Raw genomic sequence first — 20,732 nt, forward strand, 5'->3', positions numbered from 1 at the left:
CTCCAAGGTCTCTGCCGTGAGTAATGGGTTCAGCCGTGTTATTTGCTGTCGCCTCAGCCCTGTGGGCCATAAGCGGAGCCCTAGCAGCCCGAGTTCTTCCCTCTTCCGCAGCTGCGGTAGTTCCGGGATGCAGCGAGCTCACAGCACTGAGCTAAGTCTGCATCCTGCGCCCGACTCCGCACTTCTCCGTTCCCTCCTCCCCTGCTCACGTGATTCGCCCACCTTTAGATGAATTCAGTAGTGGGCCTCTTCCTCTTGCCTGCCTGCTGTGCAGGGAGTCCTTTGTGGAGTTATAGTTGTTTGATTAGTTGTAATTTCTAGGGGAGCTTAACAGAGGCTCACCTCACGCTGCCATTTTGATGACGTCCCTAATTTTCTTAATATATAAAGATCTGCTACAAATCAATAAGAAAAAGACAAATATCCAAAGAGAAAGCAAAAAAGGATATGAACAAAAAGAAATATGAATGGCTCTAAAACACAAAATGACATTCTATTTTGCCTACTGAAAGAAACGCAAATTAAAACCACAAGATACCATTATTCAACTATCAGATTAACAGATATCAAAAAGTTTCAAACAACGTTTTTTGTTAGCTGGGATGAAGAAAGCACTCTCAGAATAATGGTGGCAGTAGGGCCATTTGGAAATCCATTCTTGTAATTTGTGTAGTTATGTTCTGTAAGGTCATCATGAACACTGAATTAGCAAATATGGAGCTATTGCTCCTGCAAGCCTCTGGTCACATTTTCAATCTATAAGTAACCTTATTTTATGTGTGTTTCTGTTAAAGACATATTACTTAATATTTATTTCTTATAAATAATTAATTATATGCTGTATTTCTTTATAAAAAAACACTAGCCAAGCAGAGTTTAATTATTCCTGGTGGATAATGTGCCCATGAATGTCTGTCTTTCAGCCTCACAACAATGTTGTTCCCTAGACTCTTTTTATTGGTCATCATCTCATGAATCCTTAAGTATAGCTACTTTTCCAGCTTTTCCACAGCTTCAATATGTACCATAGATGTTACTTTAACAGGTTCTGGAGCAGTACACAGATTGGTAAGTTTCTTCTTCCTTTTTCTGGATGTACGGTAATGTTGGTTCATTAACTTTGAACTCAAGGCCAACAACACTATAACTCTAGCTTAAATGGAGCTTATTCAACATGCACATTTTCTCCACAAGACACCACAACCTCCTTGCACTTAGGAACACTAGAGAGCATTTGAGCACTATTCTTGTAGGCTACTTTTAAACAGCAAAATCAGCAAAAAGCAAAAACGTGAAAAATGCAACACTAAACAGACCACCAAAAGGACACTTGTTTACAGAAAGAGAGCTGAGACAAGAAGGCAGGTAACCTGAGTGTATCAGGCGACTCAAAGTTTTCACCACTCTGCACATGCCCACAAACGACTGTGGAAGTGCCAGAGGTACTGATTTTGATATTACAAATAAATTCCAGCAACTAGGAAAATTAACAAATGTGGAATATGCAAATAATGAAGATTGACTGTAGTTATCAAAATGACACACCCTTTGATTCAGCAATTATACTTCTAGATATTTATTCTACAGATGCCTTTAATGTATGAAATAACTTTTTTACAAAGATATGCATTGAAGTAGTTTTAATTAGGAAGAAACTAGAAATAGCTTAATTGGCTCTTGTTGGAAGTATATATATATATAAAAAAACTATAATACTCTATCAACTGACTACTATACAAAAATAAAAACGAAGAAGGAAGCTCTACCTGGGTGACATGGAACCATCGACATTAAGTGTTTTTCAAACTTTTTTGACCGTGAACCACAGTAAAACAAAAACAAAACAAAAAAGCCCCTCTGTGTTATCACATAATACACACATTTCTTTACAAATGAAATTTCATGAAAGAATACTTACCATTGTACTTGAATTTGACCTAGTCTATTGGGTTCTTTATAGCCACTGCATTTAAAAGGTTGTACTCGTGACTCACTAAATTAACTTTAGATCTCATTAACATGATATATTCTGGTTTGAAAAAACACTAATCTACAAGATGTATAGTTTATCTAATATAAAAGAAAAGGTGGAGAATGATGTATAGAGATGGTGCTGCCATTTTTGTTAAAGAAAACAAAAGGGCATCATGGATAAACATGTTTGCAAATACAGAGATCTCTCTGGAAGAAGATTTTAAGAACTGGCAACAGTAGTTGCTACTGCAGAGGGAACTTGTTGATTCAGGGTACTGAGTGGAAGGCAACCAATTCTTCACCATATAGCGCTTCTGAAACTTCTGAATTTTGTCCTGTTTTTATTTATTTTCTATTTTTAAAAAATGCCCCTAAGAATCTCAATGACCTTGTTAACCTAAATGTATTATCTATGAAGAAGTAACTTATTCCCTGTTTAGATTGTGATGGTCTGAACAACTGAAATTTGATGTAATGGGATGTTAGCATATAACTTTAATTATCTTTCATGAGAATGCTTTATTATAATGTGAAACTGATCTATGCTTTCAAATTATTTCATGTCTCATGACTAAAACATGATCAAACCTTATGAAGGGCAATGAATAAGTCTCTACTTAAATTTACACTGGGCACACATATTTAAGGAAAAGCCTGTTATAGTAAAAAAGCAATCAAAACAAATGTTTATTTCCATTAGAAATAAAAAAATTCAAAATATATGTTTTATAAATGACTAGAAAACAATTATTTGTCTCAAGGGTAAAGTTTATCTCACAAAAAACTTTCAAAACTGTTTAAGTCCTGATTTATAATTGAAACTCAGCAAAGAGTAATACAAAGTTTGCTCCAACACAGTTACATGTAGGAAAAATTAATATTTCAATAAAAATTAATGAACATTTCTTACATCAGTGATATCAAGAAATATTTAACTGGTTTCTTGATGATGGGGACTAAATCTGAAATTGTTTCAAACTCTAAAAATTAAAGTTTATAGTCACAGTATTAAAGTGATTCTAATAATAATACAGCAAACTAGACTGATGCTAACATCACAGTATCAGGCTTTTTCCATATGCAATTATTACATATAGAAGACCATAAACTCAAGCAACCAGCAGAGCAAATGAATGGCCTGGAGTGACAGGTCTGAGCCTGTGAAAGTGCTATCCATAACAGCCTTTGGTGTGGTCAAGCTGAAGCATTATTTCCTTTCAGAGAAGCTTCTGGCCTTTTGGTAATGACCATGTTTCTTTGGTAGTGGCCTATGACTATTTACACCTCAATTACTGATTTGAAAAGGCTTTTGTTTTTTTAAAAAGCCAAAGCCCAGGGCCGACCCAGTGGCTCAGGCAGTTGGAGCTCTGTGCTCCTAACTCTGAAAGCTGCCAGTTCGATTCCCACATGGGCCAGTGGGCTCTCAACCACCAGGTTGCGGGTTCGACTCCCCCAAGTAGCAACGGCAACTGAACCTGGAGATGAGTTGCGCCCTACACAACTAAGACTGAAAGAACAATAACTTGAAGCTGAACGGCACCCTCCACAAGTAAGACTGAAAAGACAACTTGACTTGGGGAAAAAAAAAAAGTCCTGGAAGTACACACTGTTCCCCAATGAAGTTCTGTTCCCCTTCCCCAATAAATAAATAAATAAATAATTTTTAAAAAGCCAAAGCCCAGTGATGAGGCTACTACTGGAAATGCCCAGATCATGACACTATCTCCATCAGAAAACATTAAGAACACCCAAAGCCATGCTAAAATGATTTCCTGAATGGGCTTTACATGTGAAAGGTGGACACAGGGAATTGGCAGGATTCTTTTCCACCAAGTGGCTTTACAACACATCACCTCACAGAAGAACAATGTGCAAAAATGTCAACACTACTGATCCTGTTCCAGTGCGAGAGAATGGGTCAGGCGGTGATGTGCTGTACATGTGCTCCACGAGAGCGACAGGTCAATGACATTACAGGGACATTCAGAATGGAATTGTACAGTCTTAGAGGCCAGCCTTTCCGGCAAGTTGTATCGAGTGCTTTGCAGCAAATGAATTCACCTATGGGTGTAAATGCCCAAGAGCAGTTCTACTTCAGTCTCAGTGTCCCCCACTATATGAGACAGCCGTTAGCCCTTATGCAAGGCTTTGCCTCCTACTGACATTTAAATCACCACCTTCACCGGTTAATAGTAGAGCTGCAAGCTTCCTCTTATATGATTTTCCAGCCAGGATACCTTTCTCAAAATGATTCAAGAGTCATCCTGTTTAAATTATGTCAAACAAACTTTCCTTGCCAGAATCGCAAGCAAATTTTTTCTAACCAAACGGTTTCTCTTTTCTGACCAGAGAAGCCCTCAGCCACCCTTAAAAAAAAAAAAAAAAAATGTTGTTCTCCAATTGTTAACAACCCCCAGCTGCACTGGCTCCCGCACCCATTTAAAACTTCTCCGCCTGGCTTCACATCCCAGACTTTCTTGCAAGGAAAACAGAACTCTAAAATCAGAACTGTCTTGGACTGGGCAGTTGCCAAGTCAGCTGCTGCTCCTTAGCCTTAGATTGAATCGCTCACCCTAGGACATTTTGCACAGAGCTTAAGTTACTCCTTATTGAATAAAGATAAATTCATTTTTAAAATGAGAATGACGAACTGTAAATAGAACAGTCTCCTCTTATCTCCGTAGATCCCCCCAGCCCTTGGTAGGTTCTATATAACCGAATAGTGGGTTCATACAAGGATGTTTTACTGTCCTGACATGGAGTCCTTCAGAATCCTTAAGATTCATATAATGCATGTCCCATTATGGCCGTGAAGTAGCTTCGAGTTGGCTTGCTTCCCTGAAAAACTTGCACCACTGAACGGTCTTGGGAGATCTGGAGATAGAGTTCTATAGAAGCCCAGTTAACACTAAGCCACAAAAATAATTATTCTCTCTTTCCAAGGCGCACTCTGATTTGTCCAAGATTAAAGAAGGATGCTGACTAAAAAGCAAGAGAGAGATGTGGGTCAAATAGTAATACAAGCCCCCAAAGGATATTTCAATTCTCTTCCTGTTTTATCATTTTATTGTGTTAGAAACTGCCGGAAACAGGGGCCACTAGCTAGGGCTTGGAAGTTCTCTGTTGAACAGAAAAGTATTCAGTGAAACAAGTTTTATTGAAACATGATTTCATTCATTCAACAAATATTTTTTTAGGATTTATTTCATGCTAGGGTGATCTCTATTACCCTTTGAGCAGATGAAAATTGACTATAAAACTTGTCAAAATGTTTTTCTGAGAGTTTTAGGAGAACCACAGTAATAAGAATTACATAATCACTAGAATTCTATTCATAAATCTCTGTATTCTTCATTTCAGATGGAAATTTTTGTGGCAAAAAAAACAAAAAACACTCCTACATGGTTAGATTATAGCTAGAACTAATACTTCTCGTGATGGAAAAGAAAATTACACATGAAAAATTATTTCCAATTTTTAAAAAGTATATTAGTGATAGTTAAGGGGAGAAAAGTTCTGTTTTAAATCAAACAAAACCTATTATAGCTACTTGTAATCAACATCTTTGTTTTAAAAATAAAAACTAATTCTGAATTATATCAATTCAGAGCACTACCTCAACAGATTAATTCAACTCAATTGTTGAAGTCCAAATGTCATGCTTGCCTTATAAACTTTGCCTCTAATAATAAATTACTTAATTTGCTTCTTTCCAAGCGTTACTTTTTCACTGCAACATTCGTATATAGTCGAATGATATTTCCATGCCACTGATTGCGGCATTCAACTTTGCCCCATGAGCTCAGTGTTCCAGAAAGGAAGTTTAGGAAAGCAGATGTACATTTTTCTGTATTTTTGTGTTTTTCAAGAATGAATAACAATAGGACATTTTTGTACTTTAAAGTAATCATTTATTTTAATACAATGTAGCACCTTAACTGTATTTACTTAAAAATATAAATACTGTGATTATTTTCTGTGGATTTTTGACACATTTTGGAGAACAAACCTGAAATCAATTAACGCAATGAAAGGTTAAATAAGAATCCAAATGCCAGCCCTATCTCTTAAGCCTATAGTAAAGATATAGCAATCCCAAAGCATTGCTGAGGCACTAAAGAAATAAGCTTTCAACCATGACACTGGACGCTCTTATAGAACAAAGTGTTAGTTATATTTTTAAGTTAAGTTATTAACATCAGATGAATATCTATAAGTACCTCTTTGCCCACTACTAGCCTTTTAGCTAACTTGCCTTCTCTTTGAGCGTCATTTTTATTATTGTGTGAGCCCAGCAGAAAGCTTAGTCATGAGTGCTCATGGTGGCATGTTCCATGAAATGAAAATAAGTGATATTGCTGGGGCCCAAAGAATGAAGCTCCTTTGAAGTGTTTACACATGCTCACCAAATTTTTAATGCCAGTAAAACCAAAAAGCGCTTTGGAATTTTAACTTAAAGTAAAATGGCATTTTATCTTTTTAATGTTCCAGGAAGCATCAATTCAATCTAACGTTTTTTATTTTTAAACCATAGCTAGGTTTTCTATCAGTGACAAAAAGAGTATTGGATAAAGAATTTTGCCTGTTCTGAAAAGGGGAGATGGGGTGGGAAATGACACGTTTAAGTTCTATTATAACTGGCAAGTGAGAACAGTTTGATCTGATAGAGTTACGTATAAAATGATAAAGGGACTCATTATCCTTTCAGTTAATTATGTAAGAAATTGCAAAGACTCTCACAGAAGAAATCATATGATATTTATATAAAGTTCAGACAGGCCCACATGGGGGCTTCAAAGATATGGGTAATGGGCAATTTCTTAAGCTGAGTGGCGGGTCCACAGGTGTTCATTTTATTATTATCCTTTATAACTTACAAATATATTACGTTCTTCTTTTAAAAATATATGAAACATTTCATAGTAATGATGAAAACACAGGGGGGAAGCTGGACAATTAGAAACAATATCATGTATAAAATTTAATTACCAGCATCAGGAACATATTCCCAGGTAGCAAAGAGCCTGAGGTTGTTCTCTAAGTAAGGTGAGGGTAACCTAATGGGAAAGTAACAATTACCATGTGTGCTCATCAGATGATCAGGCTCTGCCTGAACTGTGGGCCTCAAATCTGTTTAGGAAGAAGGATTCCAACACAGGCTTGGCACAAAGGCCGCTGGCCTTACGAGCCTCTATGCCTCCTATGGCTTAAGATTTTCCTTCAATATATGGAGTCTGTTTCTCATTGATCCCCATGCTCACTGCTTCCTACTAATCACTGGAAGGCAGGAACCCTTGAACTTCATAAGGTCTGTCAGGCTCCCATCAGAGTGAGGGCAGGCTACAAGGGAAGATATGCACCCATACAGTGAGCGTGGCCTTTTAGGCCATATATTTGCATATATTCTAATTATTTTATCAAATCACAAGCTTAAAGTGGAAAAGAACTCAGTTTTCTCACTGGAAGGCTTGATGTGTCTTTGTTTACACAGCGATTAACCATACAGCAGTCTCAGTAAAGCACTCCTGTAGAGGCCTGGAAAGCACATGTAATTGTACTTTAGCAGGTAAAAATATATTGTGTTTTTTTTTTCTCTCTCTCTAAAAGCAAAGAAAATTAATTCTTTTCAGCTGTTTCATTCCAGGAACAGCATTTGCTTTGCGTTAAAGCAGTGATTTGTAGGCTGGGCTTTGCCAGCAGATTGTGATCTGGGGGGTGGGAGGTGGTGGGATGGGTGTTGCAAACACATTCTCGTCCAAATTGTCCTTTTACAAGACTGTTTGTAGAGGCTGTGTTCTGCAATCCATTTAAACTGTCTCCAAATCTTCTTGTTTCTGGACACTCGTCATTATCCAACATTTCCTACCCATATTGTTTGTTTTTAAGAGCATGTGAGGTTATTTTATGTGACTTTTCATTTTTCTAGAAGAGTGGTAAATTTATTTAAAATTTTCTGCAAAATAATTAGTAAGGAAATGCCATTTAGCACTTAATTTATTCATCCAATAATTCTTAGGAGCCAACTACGGAGAGTGAAAAGCAAGCTGGACATGACACGGTCCTTGTCCTCAAATGAGTTACAATCTGGTGATGTGACTCTCACAGGCAGTGGAATCTTTTAATACTTTGAAAGATCCTTCAAACCCCTATACCTTCCATGTGAGTCACTGGGGTTCAACCTTTGATCTGTTTCTTTAGAATAATTGGGTTCAGAACAAAAGGTTAAGAAGTGCTGGGAGGGGTGGACCCTTCAACACATGTCTAGGGTGTGTTATGGAGAGTGTCACAGGGATGCCAACTGCAAGCTGCACAAAGAGCAAAGGAAGGAACAAAGCACCTCGGGGAGGGGCTTCCACAGGTCTGCAAGAAGATTCCTGTCTGTCCTGGGTCTTAAGGAAGGAATGTAATTGGCTCAGGGAATTTCAAGTACAAGTAACAGCATATGAAAGTTACTAAGGACAAAACACCACCCTTTGGAAGAAGAACAAGTAATTTGGAGTGGCCAGAACTTGGGGCTTTGGAGATGAATAGAAGAAAAGAAGGAGCAGTCAGAAACGACACTGAAAGCATGTTCTGGGGTCATATGAGGGGAGTGCATTTCCCATCAGGTTAAGTAGTTCCCATCCATCTTCTAGGGAAATGAGCAACAGAGGTTAGGAGACTGTGTGTGTGTGTGTGTGTGTGTGTGTGTCCTCATTAAAGAATTAAAAGTAGGGAGCATGGGAGTGTTAGTAAGAGATACATATTTTGCTTTTATTTTAACATATAGAAAGTTATTCAACATTTAGCTTAGACATATAGTAAACTGATCACATATACTTTTATGGCTCTGGTTTTGAGCGCTAACCCTCCAATCCTGGGATTGTTGTGGATCTCTAAGCCACAACTAGGTCAGGATCTCCTTTTTGCCCTTTCTACTTCAGGACAGTCTGCTTCTCTCCTGACTGCCCTGTTTTTCAGTCCATGGTTAGGTTCTCTGTACAGAAAGGTCTGGTGGCAGTATGGAGGTGGGAAATGAACAGAGGTGGGAAGGCTAAGGAGCCAGTCCAGAAAAGACTGAATAGAGCCTGCAAAGTAGGAGGGAACTGATCACATTTGTCCCAGAGGTTCCAAAGAAGAGAACCAAGATCCACTGATACAAACTGAAGTCTGACAAGTCTAAGCTGCCTAAAGAGGTAACAGAGCACGCTGATTTCTCATTGTAGATTATCAAACTAGAGTAGACAAACTAGAGGGCCATTTGGCAGTGAGAGGATATAAAGGTTTATTAGTTATCTGTTGCTGCACAAATTATCACAAAGTGTGGTGGTTTAAAACAACAAACACCTACTATCTCTGTTTCTGTGGATACGGAATAAAAGAGTGGCTTTGTTGCACGGTTCTTGCTCAAGGTTTCTCATGAGATTGCAGTCAAGAACTCTGTCCAAGGCTGCAGTCATCTGAAGGCTCACTCAGAGCTGATGCTATTGGCAGGAAGCCCCACTGCCTCACTGGTTGTGGGAAAGAGGTCAGCTTTTTGCCACATGGGCCTCTCCGTAGTGCTGCTTGAGTGTTCTCACGACACGGCAGTTGGTCTTTCTCAGAATGAGTGACCCAACAGAGAGAACAAGAAAGAAGCCACAAGACCTTTTCTGACCTAGGCTCAGAAGTCATACACTATCACTTTGCCATATTTTTATGCATTAAAAGGGAATCTCAAGGGGAGAGAAATTAAGCTCCACCTCTTGCAATCAATTTATGGGCAAAGCACATGTAACGAGGTCAAACAAGAGAACTTTGAGAGTTCATTCATACCTAAGATTCTCTAACTGTATTCATGAATCAGTAAACAAAGGACAAACCTTGAAAGTGCCTGTATTTGAATCATCCCTCCCCTGAAGTAGCCCACTGGGGCACTTGTAATGGATGTATTTGTCAAGAGGAGTGGCTCAGTAATGGCTTTCAGGACACTCCATCAAAGTTCCAATAGGGTTTCACTGAAACTGCCTTTGTGGTGTAATGAAAACACTATGATTTTCAGAAAAGAAAGTAGATTCACAAAAAGCTGAAGTTAGAGATTGTTTTGATTATACTATTCTTGAGACACAAAAAAGTGATTGAACAATATACAATAGTTAATTTTTTTTAATTTGGGGGGTTATTTTGTTTTATTTGGATATGTAGAAAAGAAAGACTTCTAAGCATTCCTGGTTACTAGATATTTCTAAGCATTAAGGAGCCATGAGTTTATAAAGCTATATTTCATGAATTTTATAAAGCAATAAATCAGAAGTCATGGTCCAAACATGAAGCAAATGAAGCTGTGGCCTGACTTGGGGCAATTGATGCGGCACAGCACAGGAGAATTCACTTGAACTTGATGTTTGAAATATTCTCCTTCTATAGGTAGGCAGAGGTTTATGAGGCACTTCCCTTCTAATCCTCCACTACTAGAATCTGCAGTGAATAATATTTACACAATATTGATACTGTCAATGCTGGTTAGTAATTGTCACTGTTTGGAATCAACCTCTAATCAAAGAGACAAGTATAGCTATATGACAAAATGCAAATGTTAATAACCATGACAATAATGGTACGGTTGCTGGAGGTTGAGGTAAGGGTTGGGAGTGAGGAAAGAAGAAAAAAAGAGAAGAGCACATGAACTTCCTAAACTTGCATAGTCTAAGAGGTAAGGGATGGTTCATAAAGATTATATAAAGCTCATGAATCAAAAGCAACAAAGGAACAAGACAAACAAAGAAACAAAAACACATAGATACAGACAATAGTTTAGTGGTTACCAGAGGGTAAGGGGGGAGGAGGGTGTTAGAAGAGGGTAAAAGGGGTCAAATATATGGTGATGGAAAGAGAACTGACTCTGGGTGGTGAACACACAATGTGATATACAGATGATGTATTACAGACTTGTACACTTGAAACCTATGTAATTTTACTAACCATTGTCACCCCAATAAATTTTAATTAAAAAAAAGGTGTTAAAGTTGCAACATTAAAATATATGATTTCAAGTTAGAGAAGCATTCTAACAAAAGTCGGGAAGAAAGGGGAGTGGGAAGTGGTGTAAGCTATGTACTTAATTTTTTACCAAAAAGGAGTCACAAGTTATTGACTAATCAAGAAACAGAAGAATGAACACGTTCTATAGAGTGAAGGTGTTTCCCACAAGAATAACCAGAACCAGAGACTGGTGGCTCTGGGAAGAGTGGCGAAGGTGACTTTCACGTCCCCTTTCCTATCCTTCTGTATTTGCTTTCTTACCACATAGTGAATATATGTAACTTTTTAAAAGTGAAAGATATAAAACTCCATGTAGTTGGTAGCATCGATAAGTTGCTACTAGTCTATGTTCACTAGATTTTAGTAGATAAACGTCACAAACATCAATCCCTCTAGTTAACTTTAACAAATGGCATGATTTCCCTTATTTCGTAAATTGACACTTTACAGTTCATTCCTCCTCTTGAGAAAGAGAGTAGGAATCAGTTTACAAATTCCTATCCTGATGACAAAAACTGTGTAATTTGAGCTAAAAATTCTATAACTTATCCTATAAATTCTATAAATATGTATGCATCTCCATACTACACCGAAAATACCTTAAAATTTTCAGGATTAACTCAAATGGGCAAGAGTCCAGGCTCAGTCAAGAACTGGCCCTCCATGCTCGGGACAGTCCATGAAGCAGTGTTAATAACTGCCCACACCTCCTGGAACTGGGGGTCATTCCATGCGCTTTCGAAAGGCCCAGGGACATCCTGTGCATATTTTAAAAGCAAACTCCCTGCTATCTAACTATGGAAGATATTCAAGGGATTGGACAATGATTGAGATACCAAAGAAGCAAATGGATAATTTGCCTTAATTTTATAAAAGGTGGCCATTTAAAAAAATATTTCCCTGGAGCAACATCAGTACCAAGTATGTAGTGGGCAGGCAGAAAGAGAATACAACAAGAAAAAGGCTGAGGTTCGTGGTCAAAGTCCACGTGGAGAAAGAGGCCTTCTATATAAAAGTTCTTTTTTTTTTTCTTTGAGGAATGAGGGGAGAGGTTTTACGAAAGCTCTTTGGGCTTCTATAGTAAAAAATACTTTTTTACATTCAGTCTTTTATTTTATAGACTCATAGAACCTCAAGGTATGAAGGGCCTTATACTACAGCAATTCATCACAATCACACAATATAAATCAGGCACCACCGATACTTTTCAAAAGGAAATTTATACAAAGGGTTGAACTACCACAGCTCCTGTGGATCACCAATAATGTTTATATAAAAAAATTACTTAGAGAAGAATGGATACATACACATTGGTACATCCATACAGTGAAATACTGTACAGCAATGAAAATGAACAAACTACTGCCACATATCACATGGATGAATCTAACAGGCTTAATATTAACTGAAGACATCAGACACAAATAGTATATATTCTGTGACTCCATTTATGTAAAATACAAAACTAAGCTAAACTAACCATGGTGTTAGAAGTCAACATAGTGGATAACTTTGGAGGGGGTAGAGATTGGGACAGGTTGCAACGGGGCTTTTGGGGTTGCAGTAAAGTTCTATTTTTTATCTGGGTACTGGTTACATGGGTGGGTTCAGTTTGTAATAATTCATCAAGCAGTTGCAGTCATGATGTGTGTAATTTTCTGAGTGTATGTCACTTCAATTAAAAAGTCAATTAAAAAATATTAACATAGGTCTCCCTGCTAGTTTATGTGGCACCTTTATGTAGATTTTTTTAAATGCCCCCTCTGGATGAATGATTTAGGAAAAGGCACTCCATGGGCAGAGATAGCCAAGTTTGGGCCTTGGCAAATGGAGGGTGGGCTGGGTTTTATCCCCACTGATGTGTTTAGCTAGACATAAAATCACACATCTGCATGGACATCTGCAAATCTGCAAAAACACAGCATTATGAGAAGAGCATGGCAGACATCCTTATTCTACAGATGTGGAAGTGGCACTGAATAGTAAGACTGCTGCATGAAGGCGTCATAGCTAATAAGCAATGGAGATGGGACAGACTTCTAGGTCAGTAGCTCTTCACATGGTTCTGGTTCCTTTTGGGGAAGAGGAACAGGAAGAAGCTTTCTAGGTTACTATGTACATTGTTATGCATCATCTCAAATGTTTTGTAGAATAAGGCAGGGAATAATTACAAAGTCCAATGTTCTTAATATTGGGCTTTAGTGAAGATCCTAGGTTCTAAGCCCGTTTGAAACATATGCTCTCAGAATATACTCAGAAGTAAACATCCATCTTTTAGATTTTTACCTATGCGAAAAGATCAGTAGAACAAAGAAGGTAAGATATCAACAGAGCATCCTGGCCCTCCCATAGCTTATTGACTTAAGGATATAAATCTTTCCATGTATTGGAAAAATGAAAGAGAAAGATACATACATAACATGTATGTCCAGCTTACCTAGAAGTGTCTGCTTATTTTGGGAGGAATCAGGCTCTGCAGAACATCTGCAAGATCGGAGAACAATCACTCCTCCAAGCACGCCATCTTCATTGGCCAGGAAAGGTGAACCTAGGCAGAAATGACTAGTGGTCATTTCTCAGTTCATTTTACTTTTTTCATTTTCAATTTTCATTTGGTTACCAGAACAAAAATGTGGTATGAATAATATCTTGAACGATGCCCATTTCCTGACAATCACCATTGTTCGTACCTTGTATAGGCTTGATTGCAAAGGCAGGCTGATGCCTGAACAGGGGTAATTTGGCAAAGACAGTGCCAGATGCTGCCAAGGCTGGAGGGGGGGGGGCAATGTGCATTACTGTGTTCAGAATGGAATTGGAAACACTACCAGATTAAAGGACCAAACACAAATACAGGAAAAAATGCTCAGCAACTCTCTTTGATCAGCTCTTAAGGATCACTTACCAGGCTCTCCCTGCTGTCAGGGGCATGCCACCAAAAGCTTTGATTTACTACCTTAAATTCAATTTTAAACAATAAGCCACAAACTTTATTACAAACATTTAAAAATGCTCCTGATGGTTTACACAAATAAGGGTGAAACTGTATTTCTATTATGAGAGTCTGGTGGTTAGAAACGACCGGGCCTCTTTGAGATCTCACACACTGAGCCAATGTGAGCATTTCAAGAACACTACATTTTAAAACCCCTCATTTTTCCTCCCTAAAGACATCTTCTTCAAACATCTGGCGTAGCAAGGGAGCACATGAAGAACAAATGCAAAATTAACCCAAGCACTATCAAAGAAAGTAGTAAAAATAAAAACCAACCAAACTGTATTTGGGGGAAGCTTCTGGTTAAACTTAGTAGATTAAGCACATGCACTTATCGCCACTCCTTCTTCAAATCCCAGTAACCAGAGGGGAAAGGAAGAAAAAAGGCATGACCCAATAAGGACACAGAAAAGATAGACAAAAAAAAACAAAAAACAAAAAAAAATCTGTGACCTTTTAGAAAATGGACAAGTAGCTGCTCACCTAGCAGACCTGTGAAAGCTGAAACCTTAGCTTCCATGGGGTATGGAGGAGGGAAGGTTGGTTGGAGTGCGGGGACATCTATAAGAAACCACCCAGAGTTGTCATCAAACCCAAAGGATCAGAATTGGAGGCTTCATGTTCTTCTGAAGGCAGGGGTGCAGGATGGGGCTGGAATGAAGGTGGTTAGTGAGAGTCCAAAAGGTTAGTCTAGACTAGGATGCTTGTCTACACCTGTCTGGTCCACAGCCTGTTTTTGTAAGGTCTGAAAGCTAAGAATGTTTATTTTACATTTTAAAGTGTTATTTTAAAAGGAAAAAAAAATGGGAAGAGGAAGAGGAGAAGAATATGTTATAGAGACCATGATATAGCCTGCAAAGTCTAAAATATTTATCTCTGGACATTTATGGAAAAAGTTTGCCAACTCCTGATTTGTAATCCAAAATTCCTGCCTAGATAAAAGTTACTTCTCCCTAACCCTAAGAAACCAGCATATTTATTCTCTAGAGAGGCTGAACCACTGGAATTTGAGACTTGTGGGTATCAGGCTCACACTAAGGCTGGATGGAAGCTCCATACTAAAAACAGGGGGTTGAAGTGGAAGCCTTTTATGCTAAACAGTGAGACAACAACCTCCCTTCACCCACAGGTTCCCAGGATGTAAGAAGTGAAGCACATATCCTCCAAGCAAGAGACTGGATAATTCCTTTCCAGCCACCCAAACAATGTAAAGACACACTTGAGAGACCCTAAAAAAAATAATTTGTCCTTGCCTTATGGTAAGGGCTTCCAAATGACAAGTGTGACTCATACACAGGTTTTCAATTCAGCTTCGTGGTATTTAACTGTTAAATAGTACAGACAACCTAGGATCACTGGTTGTTTTGGGTAGGCATCTAGGAAAGACAGAGATGAAAATAAGTAAAAAAGTAACACAGGAAAAACTTAGGCAAATGCACTGAGCAGAGGAAAGTTTTAAAAAAAAAAACTAAAAAGACAGAGATGGAAAATAGAAAAAAAAACTTAAGAAGTCAGAAGGATGGGCCAGAAGAGTCAATATCTGAATAGGAATTTCAAAAAGAGATGATAAAAGAAATGAAATGTCAATTAAATAATTCAAAAATTTCCAAGAATTGATGGATGGGTGCTCAGACTGAAGAGTCTTGTCAACCTCCCAGCATAACTCATGGAAAGAAAGAGTGCCATGAAGATATACCTAGGATGCCAAAAAAAGTATACACATTTTAAGAGATGTTATCTATGTATTACTTTTCAAAGTCGAATTGAATTCTGTAGCAATGTGTAGTATGACATTCGCTCAAAAGATGGTGTTAACCAAATGAATGCTGGCATCACCATGTGACAGGCAGGACAAACAAAATGACGGAAACGTGGTTGTTGTTCAAGGAGTGCAAGACCATTTTGAAGTGGTATTTGAAATTTAAGAACATTCTCCTGACTTAACACCCCTTGACTTTTAACTATGGGGGACCTTAAAGAATGTGGTGTACCGTAGAAAACCGTCTACGTTGGTGGTACTTCAGGAAAAATTGAAACGGAATGCGCAGTGATACAAGTGGACACTTTGGTCCATGTTGTTCAAGCAGTAGTTCACTGTAATCAGAAGTGTCTAGACGTTGATGGTAACCACTTTGAGCATCTCTTATAATTGCAGAAGTCAAATGTGACTTGTATTCATCTTTTGTTATTGACATATATCAAGTATTACAATTTTAATACAATTTTCCTTGTTAAAATGTGTATACATTTTTTTGGCACCATCTGTACAACTGTGAAATATCAAAATACAGAGGAAAGAGAGAAAAGTATAAGAAATTACAGATGGGAAAAGCAAGGGAATCAAGATCAGATTTCTCAACACAATATCGGGAACTAGAAGATTAAGATGTACTGTCTTCACAATGCTGAGGGAAAATTATTTCCAACCTAGACTCATACTCAACCAAAATGTCAATCAAATGAGAAAACAGAACAAAGCTTTACGACGACGCAAAGAATTTACCTCCCGTGCACTCTTTCTCGGAAAGCTGTAGGATGAATATGCCTTGGCAAAATGAAAAAGTAAGGCAAATAATGAGAAAGAAAGTAAGGTCTGGAACAGGAGATCCAAACCAAAAGAAGACTAGGGCTTCCCGCATGACACACGGCTACACAGCAGGCTTCGAGAGCCAACAGTCCAAACTTGAGCAGGAAGCTAGAAGAGGCCAGAGAGATATTTCCAAGGAATAAAAACTTAAACTTACATAATACATGTTGGATTTGAAATTATTGAGAGGAAATGTTTCAGATTTTGAGGGATGTTTGAGAATAAGAGTGATCGGTACCCACGTCCCATGCCCCCAAAAAATCTAAAATCTAAAAAATAACACTAACTGCAGAAAATAAGAATTTGTACAAGTAAGAAAATAGACTCACAATACACTGTGCAATTCTGATGCCATGAGAGGAAACAAGGCTCCTTGGGGTTGGAAGAATAAGGGAACTAAATCCCCACCTTCCCTAGTGTGATGATACAAATATCTACATTTGATATCAAAATAATATCTAAACCTGAAAACTAAAGAAATAGCTTAAGCACATTATGTTGAAATATATAAGCTCTAGAAGAAATAGCTAGGAGAGTCAAAGTACTAGCTTCAGGAGAAACGATACTGGGGTGGGGGACAGGCTACTCATTTTCATTACAACCCGAGATATTGTTTGTCTTTCTAATAAATGCATTGCTTTGCAAAGAAAAACAACACAAAATTAAACTGTGGAACTAGAGCAACTCTTTTAATCCTCAGACTCTTAGAGAAAGGGGAAAGGAGACAAGGAATTCACAATCATTGAGAAACAACACTGCATCAGGCCTTGGTTCCATGCTTTCACATTCTGCAGTTTAATTCTCACAACTACTCTGCCATGAAGTATTTTATTATCATTTTATAGATGAAGAAACTGAGGTTCAAAGAAATTCAATGAGTTGCCACAGCCATACCACAGTTAAGCAGGGAATGTGGCTTCCTCCCACATCTTCCTGAGCCCGCAGTCTTTGCTTCCTTTGTAGCAATGCTGCTCATTGAATGGGACACTGAATAAAGTCACATCACAATTACCAACTGGATACCCCCACCCCACCAGCCTTTAAACTCAGCAGCTCTAGAACGGTTCCTTTCCCCACCAAATCTAGGAACTTCTGGATTCCTTATAGCTCATCCAAGTTCAGGTCTCTCTACTTTTTCCCTTTCCAATGACTCAACATTTCAAACCATGTCAAATCCTGTCATTCTCAAAACCTAATTCCAAGACTCTATGGTGATAACAAAGTTGGGATGCCCTAAAAAACAAAAAGCTAGTGGGATTGTTATCAAAATGGTGGTGTGAGGTGAGCCTCTGTAAAGCTTCCCTGGAATTTACAACTAATCAAACAACTATTACTCCACAAAGCACTCCCTGCACAGCAGACAGGTAAGAGGAAGAAGCCCACTACTGAATTCATCTAAAGGTGGGCGAATAGAGTGAGCGGGGAGGGGGGAAGGGAGAAGTGTGGAGACGGAGCTGCGTGGGCACAGGACACAGACCTAGCTCAGTGCTCCAAGCTTGCTGCATCCCGGAACTACCGCAGCTGTGGGAGAGGGAAGAACTCGGACTGCTACGGCTCCACTTATGACCCACAGGGCTGAGGGGGCAGCATATAACACGGCTGAAACCAACACTCATGGCAGAAACCTCGGAGAAAAGACTGAGGGAAGAAGGCTAAAAATGGTGGTTTCAGCCCTCAATGCCAAGCAGAGAACGAAGCCTTAGGCACTGAGGCTAGCTGTCCCCTCCCTGACCTCCCAGAGCTCGCCCCACACCAGCTCCCCAGTGCTAGAAGTAGAACAGGAGCAATGTCAGATCAAAAAAATAGAATATTTGCTTTTCTGAGAACTGTGGACCGCAGACACAGATTCGCAGCCTAACTAGTTCTGGCAAAGGGAGGGAGAAGAGGAAACAGGACTGGCTGTGGTGGTGGTCGCCGCCATTGCTCTATGCCACCTCTCACAACTCACCCCACCCCTAGCCCCACCTATCTGGGCAGATGCCGGCAGGAGTAAACAGAACTGCTGAAACACATGGCGCTGAATCTGGCGCAGGAAGAGCTTTGGAACTTCAAAGGCTCTCCACATACCCACAAGGACACTGCGCACTGTGACCCAGGGGAACTATTAACAGAGGAGAAGACCATCTCCCAGGGAATCCCCCCATTTTGTGAGAAGCTGAAATAGTGCAGAGAAAACATAGCATTACCATGTGAGAGAGAAAAAGGTCTGCAGTCGGAGAGAAAATAAAACATTGTACCAACAAGTAATGGAAAACAAAATAAAGAACTCTTCCTATCAACCTATTGCAGAAGCCAGTCCTGTCGATGTCTAGGAAGAGAAATATAAATCAGTAATTGCCATGAATAACCAAGGCTACAAGACAGCTCAGAAAGAAAGTGAAAAGTCCCAGAAAATAAACTTATAGGTATGGAAATGTGTGACTTAAATGACAGAGAATTCAAGATTGCAGTTCTGAAAAACCTCAACGAGATGCAAGAAAACACAGAAAGGCAGTTTCATGAACGCAGAAACTCAATCAAAGAACAACATGAGCATTTTATGAAGGAGATTGAAATTTTGAAAAAGAACCAAATAGAATTTCTGGAGATTAAGAAATCAATAGAAGAAATTAAGAATGAAATAGCCAGCTGAGGTAGTAGAGTTGACCAGATGGAGGAAAGCATCATGACATCGAAGATAGAAACCTGGAAATTACAGGGATGGAAGAAGAAAGAGACTTGAGACTTAAAAGGAATGAAAGAACTCTACAAGAACTTTCTGACTCCATCAGAAAGAACAATATAAGAATAATGGGCATATCAAAAGGAGAAGAAAGAGAGAAGGGAACAGAGAATATATTCAAACAAATTGTCGATGAGAACTTCCCAAATTTGTGGACAGAACTGGATCCTCGAATCCAAGAAGCAAATAGAACACCTAATTACCTCAATTACAACAGGCCTTCTCCAAGGCACATTGTATTGAAGCTGTCTAAAATCAACGACAAAGAAAGAATCCTCAAGGCAGCCAGGGAAAAGAAGACGGTAACGTCCAAAGGAAAGCCCATTAGATTATCATCAGATTTTTCAGCAGAAACTCTACAAGCCAGGAGGGAGTGGAACCAATTATTCAAACTATTGAAAGAGGGAAATTATGAGCCAAGAATAATATATCCAGCAAAGATATCCTTCAGATATGAAGGAAGAATAAAGACCTTTCCAGACATACATAAGCTGAGGGAATTTTCTAACGCACGACCTGCACTACAAGAAATACAAAAGGAAGCTATTCAACCACCATTAACAGCAACAATTTGTAGCAATTAAAACACAAAAAGGGGGAGAGTAAAGGCCTGAACCAGAATATGGGAATGGAGAAAGGAAGTGTGCTGAAGAAAATGGAATACTCTAAACATCAAATTTTTTAAAAAATAAACTTAAGGGTAACCACGCAAAAAAAATCTAGAACTGAAATACATACTGTAATAAAAGAAGAAACAGAGGGAAACATCATAGAATTCCACCACACAGAAATAATAGACAACAACAAAAAGGCAAAGAAACAATGGAGACACAGCCTTACCAGAAAACTAAACATAAAATGATAGGAAATCCTCACACGTCAATAATCACCCTAAATGTCAATGGACTGAACTCACCAATAAAAAGGCACAGAGTAGCAGATTGGATCAAAAAAACTAAACCCAACCATATACTGTCTCCAAGAGACACATCTCAGCTACAAGGACAAGCATAGACTAAAAATGAAAGCGTGGAAATTGACACTCCAAGCAAATGGTACCCAGAGAAAATCAGGTGTAGCCATAATGATATCAGATGAAACAGACTTCAGGGTGAAAAAGGTAAAAGAGACAAAAATGAACATTTTATAATGGTAAAGGGGACTATACAACAAGAAGACATAACAGTCATCAATATTTATGCCCCAATAAGGAAACACTGAAATATATCAAGAAACTACTAACAGAACTACAGGGAGAAATTGATCAAAACACAATTATACTACGGGATTTATATACATCATTGACAGCTATGGATAGATCATCCAAACAGAAAATAGATAACAAAATAGCAGCCCTAAATGACACATTAGATGAAATGGACATAATTGACATATATAAAGCACTTCATCCTAAAACATCAGACTATACATTTTTTTCTAGTGTACATGGAACA

The 20,732-nt window shown here is 38.5% G+C and overlaps 1 protein-coding gene across 3 annotated transcripts in view; it reads right to left on the reverse strand.

The window, feature by feature from the left end:
* The window catches only part of TASP1 (taspase 1), a 259,989-nt gene that overhangs the window by 45,666 nt on the left and 193,591 nt on the right, over positions 1-20,732 (reverse strand). For all 3 annotated transcript variants that reach the window (XR_013992327.1, XM_081034656.1, XM_081034657.1), the window contains one exon: positions 13,412-13,522. Coding sequence is in view for 2 of the 3 variants with exons in the window: in XM_081034656.1 (XP_080890782.1) it covers positions 13,412-13,522 (111 nt within the window). In the remaining variant the exon portion in view is untranslated. The remainder of the gene's footprint in view (positions 1-13,411; positions 13,523-20,732) is intronic.

Source organism: Rhinolophus hipposideros (assembly GCF_964194185.1).
Source record: "Rhinolophus hipposideros genome assembly, chromosome: 22".
Classification (NCBI taxonomy): domain Eukaryota; kingdom Metazoa; phylum Chordata; class Mammalia; order Chiroptera; family Rhinolophidae; genus Rhinolophus; species Rhinolophus hipposideros.